The sequence below is a fragment of the Strigops habroptila genome, chromosome 5 (genome assembly GCF_004027225.2).
Source record: "Strigops habroptila isolate Jane chromosome 5, bStrHab1.2.pri, whole genome shotgun sequence".
Taxonomy (NCBI): Eukaryota; Metazoa; Chordata; class Aves; order Psittaciformes; family Psittacidae; genus Strigops; species Strigops habroptila.
The window spans coordinates 81,507,521-81,522,520 of NC_044281.2; the positions used below are offsets into that span (position 1 = coordinate 81,507,521).

General features: G+C 44.0%; 1 protein-coding gene across 1 annotated transcript in view; it reads left to right on the forward strand.

Moving 5' to 3' along the window:
- The window catches only part of MGMT (O-6-methylguanine-DNA methyltransferase), a 150,453-nt gene that overhangs the window by 109,709 nt on the left and 25,744 nt on the right, over nt 1-15,000 (forward strand). Inside the window, exon 5 of the mRNA XM_030487579.1 lies at nt 9,348-9,505. Coding sequence (XP_030343439.1) covers nt 9,348-9,505 — 158 coding nt within the window. The remainder of the gene's footprint in view (nt 1-9,347; nt 9,506-15,000) is intronic.

Sequence of the window (15,000 nt, forward strand, 5' to 3'; positions counted from 1 at the left end):
AGGTTGGAAGACACCTCAAGGATCATCCAGTCCAACCTTTCTAGGCAAAGCATGACCTAGACCAAATGTCCCAGGACCCTGTCCAGCTGATTCTTAGCAGTGTCCAGCATTGGGGAATCTGCCACTTCCCTGGGGAAATTATTCTGGTGGCTTGTTGTTCTCATTGGGAAAAATTTTCCTCTTGTGTCCAGTGGGAATCTCCCCAGGAGTGACTTGTGCCCATCACCTTTTCCATGGGACTGCTTGTGAAAAGGGAGTTTCCATCTTATTTGTAGCCACCCTTTAAATATGGGAACATGGTGATAAGGTCTCCCCTGAGCCTTTTTTTCTTCAGGCTGAACAAACCCAGCCCTCTCAGCCTTTCCTCACACGCTGCCCAGTCCTTGGATCATTTTTGTGGCCCATTCTGTGTATTAGCAGTGTTTTCTGAGAGTCCTGTTCTCAGCCTGTGTCAAAGTGCAACTTTGGAGTGCCTGTGATGAACCCAGGTCCTGACAAGTTTCATGATGGTTTCATCTGAACCAGTGTTTGTTTCTGTGGTTTCTGTGTGTTCATAGCTGGTTTAAAAACCACCATTTCTTCGCCCTGATATTAGAAGCTTCACAGTAACATGGGGAGGGTCAAACTGGCCTCAGGGGCTTTGACTGGTGCCTTTCCTGCTATTAGTTCTCCTGTAGAGCTGTGAGGTGCAGTGCATCAAAAGGGCCTCATCCACATGAGGAAAATACTTTCATTCCATGTTTTCCAAGCAGCAGATGGGCAGCGTGTCTCTAGTTGTGGCAGGAGCATGCACGTCAAGTTGTATGCCAGTCTCTGCCCTGATGGGAGACCCTGCATGTCAGGCATCAGATGAGGCCATGGTAGGTCCTAACAGGAGATGCTCAGAGGGCACAGACTGCATTACACCCAGCCAGGGAAGAAGTTGCTTTGAAAAATATCCTGATGAGTTGAATTCTGAAGAGGTTCCTGATTTATGTGTATCTTAATTCATTTTAATAGGCTGGAGTATCTGCAGGTGCTGTTGATTATAATTCTGGGTGCTCACTTTCGTCTGGAATTCATGGAGTAGCGCACGTCAAGGTGGACATCCAAAGTCAGAGCCTGGTTCCAATAATTCAGCCTTAAGTTTTTCTCCTCCAATTTCCCAGTGCACCAGTGGAGATCAGAGACCCAGGTCTCGCAGTGTGAGGGTTGTAATGTGTATGTTAACTGCCTTAGGATTTATGTGCATAATTGGGATTAAATCTGTCTTAGATATGTAGAAAAAATGTAAATTTTACTTTGAATACCAGTTAGTAACTGGGTTATTATTATGAGGTAGGCTTCTGCATGGAGGTGATGGGGTTTATGTATGAGGTGGTGCTATGTGGCAGTTACACAGAGCTGGGAAATAGTGGGGGCAAATACCCCAAAACAGAGGAGTTTCTAAGTGGAGAAGCAAAGGGAGCGTGGTGTGTGGTTCCAGGGTCCCCTGCAGCCAGCCCTAACAGAGTTAATTGCCTGTGATAAAACCAACCTCGGAATTCTGATGGGAGAATTCTTTTATATAAGGAAAAAAAGATGTTTTGTAACAATTTCTTGTAAGTGCTAAAATTAACTGACTTTCTTTTAACCTAATTATAGCTCGAACTGATGGTATCACCTACGCTTCATGTTGCCTCACGTCTTGGGTGAGAGTGTGCTGCTGCTTGTGACTTGGCTGAGGTTTTGCTTTAAAGCGTTTCATGTGAAGCATCTGCTTAATTGCTGCTGGTCGAGGGTCTTTTGGGCATGTGCTTGACTTCCCCCAGTCTCAATCTAGAACAGAGTGGGCCTTTCCAATGAGAAGATGCACAGAAATCGGGTTTTTTCTTTTTTAGACAAATCTTCCAGTTGTTTTGCTGCCTAACCCACTGGTTTGAAACAGAAATATTTATGAAGAGGCCACTCTGATAGCAGGAATACTTTCGTTCTCCAAATAGGGCTGTCATTGTAGAGGGAGAATGGGTCTCAGTGGGGAAGGAGGTCTCTGGGGCTGAGCACAAAGGCAACACAACCTCATGGTGTTGATGAGCACCAGCGCTAAGTTGTCTTAACCTGAATTGCTTCTGCTAGCACAAATGAGGTAGGAATGTGCAGTATAAAAGCTGGAGAGAACAAGAATTAGTCTAGAAAATGTGATTGGGAGACAGGAAGAAAGCAGTGCTTGAATTGGTGGCCAGCAAAGAGGTGGACCATGAAATCTGCTGTGGAGCAGTAAGGTTGGACAACATGTAGTGCTGAGATGGTCCAGACGAGGTGAGTTAAAGAGAATGAGCCAAAGGATGGGTGGTGGAAAGAGCAGAACATTGAAACTGGGCAATGTAAGGAGAGGGAAGGAGGTTGTCTGCCATTGGTGTGGACCATGAAGCAGGGTTTGGGGCATTGGAATGCATAGGAAAAGATGGAGTTGGGTGATGAAGCATAAGTTCTTAGCGGTTGTCCTTGCACCTTACCCTTGTTTTAGTAGAGATCTTTGTCCATAATGAGATAAACTTCATTGAAAACACAAGAAGTATGTTCAGGAAAACAAGCCAAGACCACACACACGGGGTTGTTTTCCTTGAACGTGTTCCTTGTGTTCCTAGGGAAGGCCACTGCTCACTGATTGCTGTGTTTCCTCCGTGGTCTCCCAGTGCTGTATCCCAGGGCAAGATCTTGTTTGAAATCTGTGTCTCTCTGTATAGGATTCCAATCAAAACTTTAATGGTACGGGGCAGTGAGTAGCATTTAATGACCTTCAGTGCTATCACTTGAGTCTTTTGGGCATTGACATTGATTTTCCTTATCTTGGCACGTGAAGACAGGAGTCTCACTCCCTTCCTTAATGTGGTTGCTGGTACACACCAGGAGCACAGAATAAGCAGGCAAGTGGCTTTGCAGGCATCACGGCTGGCAGTGGTGATGGGCTGTGTGTGCTGCTTCCATAGGCAACCTCACCATAGAGCCTGAATTTAACATCGTTAAGTGCAAGAGTCAAAAAGAAGGACTGGAGCATTTGGATACTGATGTATTTTACTCAAGAGGTGCATCTGTTTAGTTGATATTCTTACTCAAATTTTTGTGCAGATGCTGGTTTTTGGGGGTAAAAGAGAGGGATCCATAGGAATTTACATCCTCAAACCATATTGCAAAGGCAGTTGGACAAGGAGCAAGTCTTACTCAATTCTGAGTTCTTGTGCTCTTCCGTAAAGGCATCAATTCCTCCTTAATAGGTCTTAAAAGGAACTGGCAGTGGGGTCGTTCAGCACGAACCAGGGTGTTATTTCTGCTCATTGCAGCTCTCATCCTTTTTTTAATCTCTTACTACTATCACAGAGACACTTCATTTCTAAGAAGCTAAATTACACTGTGTGAGGATGTGCTTCCCCATGAATTTGAAAGCTCAAAAGCTGCTTTATTCATTGATTCAGTTGTGGGGAGAAAAAAAATGCAACGCAGGCACACGGCTATTTGAACTCTTTATTTGCCACATTTACAATATTAATAACACTGTTTCTAGAAGTTGTCACATCAAGTAAAAGATCTTCATTCCAGACTGTCTTTTGGGGCCAAATTGAGACTGGATGCATGCATTTAATAAATTGTAGTCTCAAGTAGTCATTTTTGTAAATAATTAGCTTGGGTGAAAGAATAAGTTAGCATATTGTATGCATCTAATGTTGCAAATGTACATACAGCAAACTTTCCTATTAATCAACAGTCAAGCACTGTAAGTTGGGTCTCATACATAATGAATTGTTCTTAAACCTCCTGGGTTTCAGTGATAGAAGAATAAGAGAAAACACAAGTGTAGTAAGCTTTTGAATAAAATTTAACGAGATTGCTCTGCATCCTGTAATCGGTTTGGAATCATTAGAGACCAGATAATTCATCTGCAGTTTTGGGGTGGCTTTAGCCTTCATCTATCAACGAAATACTATTTAAATGACATTTAGGTGTTGGTAAAATGCATTTGTATTTAATTTCACAATGAAGGCTTCAGTAAAACTGCCAGCTAATGCTATGTTTATTATGTAAAGAATAATGCTGCGTGACTGAGTCTGTTTTAATGTTAATTCCTGTGTTCTAATCATTACTGATTCTTCCATTTGAAAAGTAACATGCCAGCTAGTTCTCTAAGAAAAAAATGATTTGGTAAGAGAAGCACAGGTACATAGAAGAAAAGGACAGTCAGCCTTCATAGAGTCGTAGAATCCCAGACTGGTTTGGGTTGGAAGAGACCTTAAAGCTCATCCAGTTCCAACCCCCTGCCATGGGGGGTGGAGGGAAGATCTTAGGCAGAAGTTCCTCCCTGTGAGGGTGCTGAGGCGCTGGCACAGGGTGCCCAGAGAAGCTGTGGCTGCCCCATCCCTGGCAGTGTTCAAGGCCAGGTTGGACACAGGGGCTTGGAGCAACCTGCTCTAGTGGAAGGTGTCCCTGCCCAGCTGAAACCATTCTGTGATTCTGTGATGCTTGCCTGCCCTCATCTCTGCCTGTCACACCTTCTGTAGGTATTGGGGTTTCCATCTCTGCATTCTTCCCATCTTTCTCTATGTTAAACTCAACAACATGGACTTTTGATGTTGGTTTGGATGAAGGCAAGCTAAGAGAAGTGTTTGGTGAGATTTTGTGCCATTTGCATTGTGAAGACCACAGCTTGTGATTGCTTTCATACCATTCTGGTCATAATAAGATCGAAAAGCCTCTTAATTAAGAACAATTTATTTATGTTTTAATATTTAGTTGTTTGCTTTTTTTGTTTGTTTTTTTGTTCAGGGATCATAGTGGAAAAAATTATGGATGCCCTTAAAAAACATAGAATGGGATGTGATTGAATGACAAAAGATGTTTCTTTTCTGCGTAGCTGAAGATAATAGGTTATTGCAAACCCATTGATCTTCCGTGCAACATGTACCATGGTGTCAACACACAATGCAGTTGGTAACAGCCTGGCAAAGACCTTCATTTCCATGAGAAGAATCTGGGAAGTTTTATGTAAAAACGTACATTCCATATTGGTTTTTTCTATTTGTTTTTTATTTTAGGTCTTTATCCCTGCTGTTCCAAATGGAAGTGTTGTAGTTGTTAGAGCAATGTAACAATGAGTTATCAGAGTCTGCCCATGTGGACCAGTTGGAATTACGTATTTGTGCTAGTTGAGGAGCTCTTTTGATTTATATCTTATGGTTGATATCTTAACCAAATGGAAATAAAGAAGAATCTTCGTTAGCCCAGCACCCGAAGGAGTTTATAAACTTCTTAGGCAAACCATGGGGGCTGAGGTGGCTATCCAGGGAGAAAACATTCATCTGAGTGTGGCTACAGGAGTTGAAGTGAGCATTAGATATGTTCAACCAATTGATTATATTTAATACATACTAATATTGTATAAATATACAAATAAATCTATTTGTATATTTATATACAAATAAACTTGTGTATAACCAATGCAACATTGTAATATGTACCCTAAGGAAGCTGTCAGCTCTTACCTTCATCCTCAGGAAGTTGCCACAGAGCCGTTGTGATAAATTCTCTTTATTCTTAAATCACACAACTCAAGGTCCATCTTGTAGTGGATCCATTAAGGCTTATGAAGGACTGTCAGAGGCAAAAAGTAGCTCAGAAGTAAAATAACTAATTAAAACTATACTGGTTTAGAACATGGCTGCCCACTGAGGCCACTCAGAGCATTTCTCTGGTTTTCATAACGATTAAGCTATTGAGGATGATCCTGAAGCCAATCTGCTGCTTACATGTTTATTTTGGAAGCAGGTTAGAAACTTCCAGTTCTTGGCAAGTGGTTTGGAAGGAGCCTGTTAAACTGAAACAGGTTCTGTTCCTACTGCTCTCCCCTCTGCTAAAACCATCTTCTCCTTCATTTCATCCCATGCAAATGTGAGAAGGCACAGAAGAAATGGGTCTGGGATGGAGCCTTAGGAAGATACCTCTCAGCCGTGTGGATGCAAGAGCCAGCTGGCTTCTTTGGTTTGTTCAGTCTTACAAAAGAGCTGTAATGGAAATAGATATGTAGGACTGTAGTAGGAATAGTGTGGAATAGCCGTGCTCTGTGTAAATTGGAGCAGCAGGGCTGCTCATGGGATGCAGTGGGTTCCTGTGCTGAGACTGACCTTACATCTCTCTTGGACTTCATCACCACCAAGAGCTGAATGACGTAGTTTTAGTTAAGAATCACATTGTAAAGCCGTGTAGGTGGGTCGGTCACTTCTAGCTGAATATCCCTGTAACATCACCGTAAAGATAAAGACAGGCATCTAAGTTACTGCACACATATAATCATCACAAAATCCCAGACTGGTTTGTGTTGGAAGGGGCCTTAAAGCTCGTCCAGTTCCAAGCCCCTGCCACGGGCAGGGACACCTTCCACTAGAGCAGGTTGCTCCAAGCCCTGTGTCCAACCTGGCCTTGAACACTGCTGATGCTGGCGTGCTGCTTCTCACACGTTTTGGGGGACAATGATGGTGGTTTGGTGCCTTTCTGGAGCAGGAGGAAACCACAGCAGTGTCAGGCTGGGATGGTCAGAGGCCATTTGGGGCTGCTTGACTGCAGAGCAGCGAAGAGATGAAGTCTTGGCTTTATGATGATATTACAGTCCAAATGATTTCCAGACTCCCGAGGATGTGAAACAAGACGATGTGAAAAACATAAGGTTGCTGGAGTTTTGAGTGCTTTCGATGCTCTTCTGGATAAATGGAGCAGAAAAGTCTACCAACTTCTCTTTGAGATTTCAGAGGCATTATTCTGTTCTGTAGTTATTATATTGTCATAGCTCTTACAATCCACGTTCAGCTGAGCATTGTACATGTGCAGAATAACAGATTATCCGGGGTGTTGGGAGCTTGGTTTGAGGTCCATGTCATAGGTATTCCTGAAAAAAAAACTTATACATAGATTCTCATACCTTTTTCTTAGCAAAGAGGTTATTAAATGGCCAAGTAACATAATGTAGGCATCAGCGTTATAAAGCAAATTGTACTACTTCACACAGACATAAAGAATAAAAATCAAAGCATTAATTCAGTAAATAAATGGAAAAAGAGAGATAAAATTGCATTTAATTTCTAGCAGACTGGATCCAAAGCTGATTCTTCATTTTTGTTGTGCCTCTGCTCCAAGCCATCAAGTCATATTCATGTGGCATAGGAGTATTTAATTGTCCACCTCTGTGTCCCTCGTCTCGTGTGCCGCTTTCTAATCAGTAATAACGTGGCCTTCAGTGGTTAACAATTAATCAGAAAGTGAATTGGGGCTGGGGGAGATGGCAGGGCCGTTTGATCCTGCACCAGGCTGAGAGCAACCCTGACCCAGCTCCCTCCTGCACATCATTTATCCTGACCAGAGGCAGCGCCAGGGCTCTGTGATTCCAACGACATCCCGTCGCGTTCGGCTCCATGAGCTGATGTGGATCAAGCATGGGAAGACGTTTGGTCTTTCTGCAAAGGTGCCTTGTGGCAAAAGCAGACCTGGTGTCTTTTATGCCATTACTGGTACATCACACGTTTCTCTTTCTGGTGTTTTCTGCTAAGAGGGGACTAAAAATACTTTTGCTCACTTGCAGCAGGCTGGAGCCTACTGGGGAGTTGGGGTTGGTTTGCTCTGTCCCCAAACCTGGTGGTTTTCTCTTTCTTACGCTAACTTAGGTTGAGTGTTAGCAGCATGCTGTTGACAAACTTCTTGCTCTGGTGACTGGAGCAGCTCTGCTCTGGAGCCAGGCTGAGAGAGCTGGGCTGGGGCAACCTGGAGAAGAGAAGGCTCCTGAAGGGGAGACCTTAGAGCAGCTCCAGTGCCTAAAGGGGCTCCAGAAAACCTGGAGAGGGGCTTTGGACAAGGGCCTGTAGGGACAGGCCAAGGGGAATGGCTTTAACCTGCCAGAGGGGAGATTGAGATGAGCTCTGAGGCAGAAGCTCTTCCCTGTGAGGGTGCTGAGGCGCTGGCACAGGGTGCCCAGAGAAGCTGTGGCTGCCCCATCCCTGGCAGTGTTCAAGGCCAGGTTGGACACGGGGGCTTGGAGCAACCTGCTCTAGTGGAAGGTGTCCCTGCCCGTGGCAGGGGGTTGGGACTGGGTGACTTCAGGGACTCTTCCAACACAAACCAGTCTGGGATTCTGGGATTCTGTGGTGTCTGGCTGTATTTCCAGCTGGGGGGGGGAAAGCTACAATAACCTTAGGATATCTCATCAGTGGTGCTTAAGATTCTGGATGTGAGAAGTTTGCTGCCAGGGCTTGCTGTTTTGGCAGTCACCCTTGATACTGTCTCTTTATTGGTGGCCCCATCATTTCTCTCAGGTGCATTGCTAATGGGCAAAGCATATGGGTTGGGAAACATGGCTGGGTATTTGCAAATCCAGTGTTCACATTTTCCTTGCTCTTCCAGAGGAAAAGAAGGAGTAAGAAGCAAGGGAAGAAGTATATTTTTGTTTGCAGGTGCTTTCTGTTTGCTTGCTTTGCTCCTCAGTACCCTGCAAGCATGAGCTGCCATTGAAAATCAAATGAATTCTCAATTGCTTCCTTCCAATTCAATAAGTGGAGGAAAGCAGAAACCTGCCACAGTCATTGGAAGGAAACAGGGTAGAGGAAGGCACAGGTTCAGGAGAAAGCCATTTTCTTTCCTCTTTTCCTCAGGGATGGTCCTTGGGGAAATGGAACTGCGCCTTTGGGGGCCATGGAGGAGAAGCCTCTCCTCCATCCACTCTGGAAGCATTATCTACCATGGACTTGGGTGGTTTTCTTGCTCCCTGACACTCTTCTTGCTCCCTGCTCACTTATGCACAGCATTTTCCTTAATCTTTAATGAATTGGTTGATGGGTGTAAGCAACTTTATGCCAGTGCATTTGTAGAGGCAATGGGGATCCATTTCATTATTGCTGTTATGAATCTTTTCAGAGCAGAAAAAAGGTGGAGTCTGAATACAGATTTGGATGCCGGAGAGGGACTCTTCATCAGGGACTGTAGCGATAGGACAAGGGGTGATGGGTTTAAACTCAAACAGGGGAGATTTAGGTTAAATATAAAGAAGAAATTCTTTACTGTGAGGGTGCTGAGGTGCTGGCACAGGGTGCCCAGAGAAGTGGTAAATGCTCCATCCCTGGCAGTGTTCAGGGCCAGGTTAGACAGGGCCTTGGGCGACATGGTCTAGTGTGAAGAGTCCCTGCCCATGGCAGGGGGTTGGAACTGGATGATCTTAAGGTCCCTTCCAACCCAAACCATTCTGTGATTCTATGAATATTTTAAGCTTATTATTCCTTTTGCTAAAGTAGAGAGTACAAATATTTATACTTTTTGTATTTTTTATCACTGTAATTCTACATCTCTCTCCCTCACCTCAGGGCAGAGTCCTCAACCACGTGTGAGGTGTGTGAAGGCACCGAGGAGATGACAGAGCCACTGCAGCAGTGCATAGCCTGGCTGCACGCCTACTTCAGCGAGCCCACAAGGACAGCAACCCTTCCCGTGCCAGCATTCCACCACCCGCTGCTCCAGCAAGGTCTGCTCCACGTGGCACCTGTCCCTCCCTGTACCCATCTCCCTAATTCCTGGTCAATGGTGATAAAAATGACGTGGTTCAGCTCCCAGCAGTTGCTGGCTGAAAGGTTTGAGTATGAACACAGCTAAAGGGCAGTGAGCCTTGCCGTAAGGTTTGTTCACGTCAACTACCTGAGGCTTTGACATGTCCATGTCAATAGATATGTGCCATAGAAGCAGTTGGTGACAGGCTGTGTAAGGTAGCTATGGGGTTATTCCGATATCATAGGAAAGATCTTGATGTTTTTAAGCAAAGAACAAGTATTGTTACAAGGAAGTTGTGTTATTTATGTGTTTACGTAAAAATAAGACCCGAGAAGTTTCTCCTTACTATTCTATTTGTCTTTCTATCCATGGACGAGAAGTAGCTACCTGAAATATGACCTTATTTGCTTAAAATCAGTCTTCACAAATACTCTCAGTGTCTTAAGTTTTCAGTCTAATTTTGAAAATGGCAACCTAAAGGGGCCAACAAGAAACCTGGAGAAGGGCTTTGGACAAGGGCCTGTAGGGACAGGACAAGGGGAATGGCATTAACCTGCCAGAGGGGAGACTGAGATGAGCTCTTGGGCAGAAGCTCTTCCCTGTGAGGGTGCTGAGGCGCTGGCACAGGGTGCCCAGAGAAGCTGTGGCTGCCCCATCCCTGGCAGTGTTCAAGGCCAGGTTGGACACAGGGGCTTGGAGCAACCTGCTCTAGTGGAAGGTGAAATTCTGCTTCCCAGGTTATCCACCAGTAGGTTATAACTCGTTTAAAGTAGTGCTTTTACTTTCATGATTTTTCCTAAATGAGTTACTGAATTCCTCTAAGCTTGGCTGATGGAATTTCTTGGTCTAAGCACTGATAATGATATTCTAGCTGCTAGATTGGGGGTTAGCCCTGAGCAGGGTTGGCTTGACTTATGGTCAGAGTTGAGAGGGGACTTTGGTCCTTCCTCAGGCAGCAACCTCTCTCTGCAGGCAACACTGGAATAAAGTGAAGATCTTTTAAAAGAGGAAAAAGAAGTTTATTTGTCAATAAGAGGCTTCTTGAAGGAAAACAATCATCAGACTGTAATATTTGGGGGGGAGGAAGGAAAGCTCTTCAGCACTATCCAAGTGCAGAACTCAGCTGTGTGCAAGGTCGGGATGGGACATGGCTGGTGGCCGTGAGCATCAATGCCAGGTCTCTGCAGCACCCATGGCTTTGTGAAGGATGCAGCAGGTGGCACCACTGGCCGCAGTGGTCCCAGTGTGGTTTGACCTTCTGTATGGCAGGTTCTGTGCTGGGGGGGGGCTGTAGTGTGGTTTTCTCCTTGTAACATGCAGGTTCAGGGGAGTTTAACTTAGTTCAGTTACTTGGTTTTGGACTGAAACTAGAGTGTATTTTATGGGTGAAGGCACGTTCATCATGGAAACACTAATGAAGAATTAACTGGCAGAAATCACAATGATGTGATAGCATTCCTGTTCTTCTCTAATGTTCTCCTAGTAATAGTGGGAGAAATAATAAATAGTAATAAGTAATAGTAATAGAAAAAATTGGTATTGGAAGGAATGTGGAAATCCATGTCCAAAATTTGAAGAAACTATTTTTGAGAATTGCTTAGTAGAAAGGTAAGGAAGAAAATATGTTATAATGGATCACATTGGACATTTCAATTTATCTGCAAGTCAGAATGGCTGAATACTGCTAAATTAGGAATATGGTATTTAGTTACTTTTTCACATTTACATTTGAAAGTGCCTACTCGTTTCTGCAGGCACTTAAAGATGCAGAACAAACATGAGCGAGAGCATGAGGATCCGAAGCTCGGAGGGCTTTTTCTCATCACACTCTGTTCATCAGCAGCTCTTGTAGTGACTCATCAAAACCTTTGCCCTTTCTTTTCTCCCCTTCCCTGTAAGTATGACCACTGATAGTGTGGTCCTTTGATATCAGGTGATTTGAGTTCCATCATCAAGTGCTTTTGTGATCAGGACTGACTATCGAATATTTGGTTTTAATCAGTGCTTGCTTATGACAAATTTAACTTTTTTTCTGTGCCAGCATTATCTAGGAAAGGTTTTGCTTGTGTCAAACCCATCAAAGAGGTTCCTTATTTAACAGAAAAGTGTAAAGTGCTTTTGGTATCACAGAATCCCAGACTGGTTTGGGTTGGAAGGGACCTTAAAGCTCATCCAGTTCCAACCCCCTGCCACGGGCAGGGACACCTTCCACTAGAGCAGGTTGCTCCATCCAGCCTGGAATTCTCGATTCATGTACAGTTTTCTGCAACTACTTTTAAAAGGAAAAGGTCCCTTTCAACCCAAACCAGCGCATGGTTTCTATGATTTCTATGAACAACGAGCACCCTCCAGCTCCCCCTGCACTGACAGTGAAAATCCAAGAATAACCATTTCATTGTGCTATTGTAATTTGGTTTCAAGTGTGTGTGCATTACCAAGGCAAAGGCAAGCTCAATTATGACATTTATCTTGTGTCTTAATTTTTTCTAAAGTGCTTGTAATTTTCTAAATTGCTATTAAAAGGGGAAACATTTTTAAAAGCACTCTAAATACTGAATGAACCATTCCTCCTTGTAACACATTGTTGGCAAAGAGTCCATCTGAAGCACTGATGCTGTAGAACAGCTTGTGGCAGGCAGAAGTTTGAAGCTAGTTGCCCAGCGCTTCCAGGAGTTGTTGGCTTCCTGGCTGTCCAGTTCAGCCTATGTAGCTATTGAAAAACTGGAATTGTCAACATTTTGTGTTATGGCCAGTGCTGAATGTGCAATTTCATTGAGCAAAGAAAAAGTCACTTTTTCCCACTTCTCTGCAGCGTCACTTCAAGGTGTTACAGAAACATCCCTGAACATTTACAGTTGGAAGTGATTAGTTGGTCTTAACGTATCATGGTCATTAGCTCCCTTCATATATGAAGAAGAAAAATTGACCCTGTTGATTTGAAGCCTGTGCTTGAGTTGCTTGATTTGTGGATCTGGGAAATGGAAAAGGCAGTGTTAGACTGGTCAGTCCTGAATTCCCTGACTTTCCTTTATTTGTGCTTTATAACGTGGTGGTGGTTGCAGAAGGCATTGCAATGCTGGACACTGCAGCGAGGAGCTGTTGTGTGTTTGCAGACCAGATGGCTCATTAGAGCAACACGAGCAGAGGAAATTGGAAACGCACAAGAGTTTTCCTTTGCCCTGTGATAGCAGCAGCCCTGCGGCTCTGCTCTTTGCATGCCATACCATGACACCGTCCTTGCCAGATGAAGTCCTTTAGCTTTGCAAAACCACACTTTTATAGTCTTAAATCTGGAGTTCTTCAGTCTGGTCTCTGTGATGAGCTGCTCTAAGGTGTCCCCTTCAGGAGCCGTCTCTTCTCCAGGCTGCCCCAGCCCAGCTCTCTCAGCCTGGCTCCAGAGCAGAGCTGCTCCAGCCCTCGCAGCAGCTCCGGGGCCTCCTCTGGCCTCGCTCCAGCAGCTCCACGTCCCTCTGGTGCTGTTGCCCCAGAGCTGGACACAGGGGGTTGGAACTGGGTGATCTTAAGGTCCCTTCCTATCCAAACCGTTGTAGGATTCTATGTTCAATGACATGTGTGTATGTGTATATATATATTTATAAAATAAATAAATTGGGTTTGAGTAGCAGGTACAGTGAAGCTGTAAGCCCTACCTCTCACCAGTTAATGTGGTAGTAGAGATTCAATTCACTAAAGAAAAAAAGTTGGGAAATGTTCCTGACTTCCCCATTTTTCACTCCTGCAGCTTCATCAGACATGCAAATACATTTCTATTTGGGCTTTTAGAAAATGTTACTTTAAAGCAACATGAAATAATCTGCTCAAAAACGTTAGTACTTCACATATCTGGACATGGCAGGTTCACGTGCAAAGGGATGACAAGCTTTAATGTTTCTGTCTGCCAACACAAAATTCAAATTCCAGGGACTGGCACCTTCTTTTATTACCATTTCATGTGAGAGTAGTTTTGCTAAGCAGAAAGTCACTGTATTGCTAGACATTTAATGGATTTTTACAAGCCAATACTTTCCTATAGTTTTCTTGAAACAGAAATCAATCCTCTCCAACCTTCAAAAATGAAAAGAAAACCCAAAACTAACCTGGTTACTTTTATACCTCAAATTCTTTTTTCAGCCCAGGTGGCCCATTGCTTTCTATCAGCTATTTGTATTTAAAAACTAAACGAAAAACAATCAGTACAAATGCATTCTGGATGGAAGTATTTACAAATTCCTGATTATATCAATATCATCTTATATATTATGATATCCAGTGCCTAATGGGGGATGACAGGAAACGTGGAGAAGGGCTTTGGACAAGGGCCTGTAGGGACAGGCCAAGGGGAATGGCTTTAACCTGCCAGAGGGGAGATTGAGATGAGCTCTGAGGCAGAAGCTCTTCCCTGTGAGGGTGCTGAGGCGCTGGCACAGGGTGCCCAGAGAAGCTGTGGCTGCCCCATCCCTGGCAGTGTTCAAGGCCAGGTTGGACACAGGGGCTTGGAGCAACCTGCGCTAGTGGAAGGTGTCCCTGCCCGTGGCAGGGGTTGGAACTGGGTGAGCTTTAAGGTCCCTTCCAACTATAATGTAATATAGGAGTACAACAGAATTGCAGAAATTCATGGATATTGAAATTATTCCAAAACCAGGCTTCTTATTCAAAAAGAAAGGGTTTGGGTTTGGTGTGTTAATGCTGTTTGGTATGAATTCACTGACCTGGTGTTCCTTTCCAGCCCTAATTATTTTATGATTCTATGATTCTGTAGCTGTGGTGGGGTGGAAGAAGCTGGAAGTGCAGTATCAGCTCTTCTTTTGCTGCTCAACCTACTTGCTCTGAGCAAGGTGACGCAGCCCTCTCTGCTGATGGATGGTCCATTCCTCTTGACTAGAAGCTTCCAGGATTTCATCCAGCAGAAAGCTCTGAGAGTGTTAGTTGTTCACGCATATATCTTTGCATATAACTGTGGTTGGACCAAGGTCAGGATGGTTTCACTGCAGTCTGCAGTTGTAAATGCGTCGTGCTTCTTTATAGAGTCAGTACATTTCAAATCAGATCCTTTTTCTCACCATGAAATAAAAGGAGTAGGTTGGCCCTGATAGAAGAAATGCTTTGACCAACCTGGTAACTTTTGACATTGCTGCTTGTACATGAGATTGAGATAAAAAGGTAAGAACTGAAGGTGGAGAAACACAAATACCAATGTGGGAAAAGGCCTTCTGGTATCCAGTGTAATGTGGTCATCATCTTCTCCTGCAGCCCCAGACCTTAGTAACATGCAGGCATTGAGACCTGTGAGGAATAAGTTTAATTTAATTCAGTTTCCATTTGATTTGTTCGCTTGCTTGCCACACATGCAGCCCAGGTAACCTTTGCACCCCTACTTGATTATATAGGGGTTTATTAAAATAAAAGGAAAGGATTTGATAAGTAGAGCCACACACACACATTTTATTAATGAACGTTCAACCAAGTTTACTT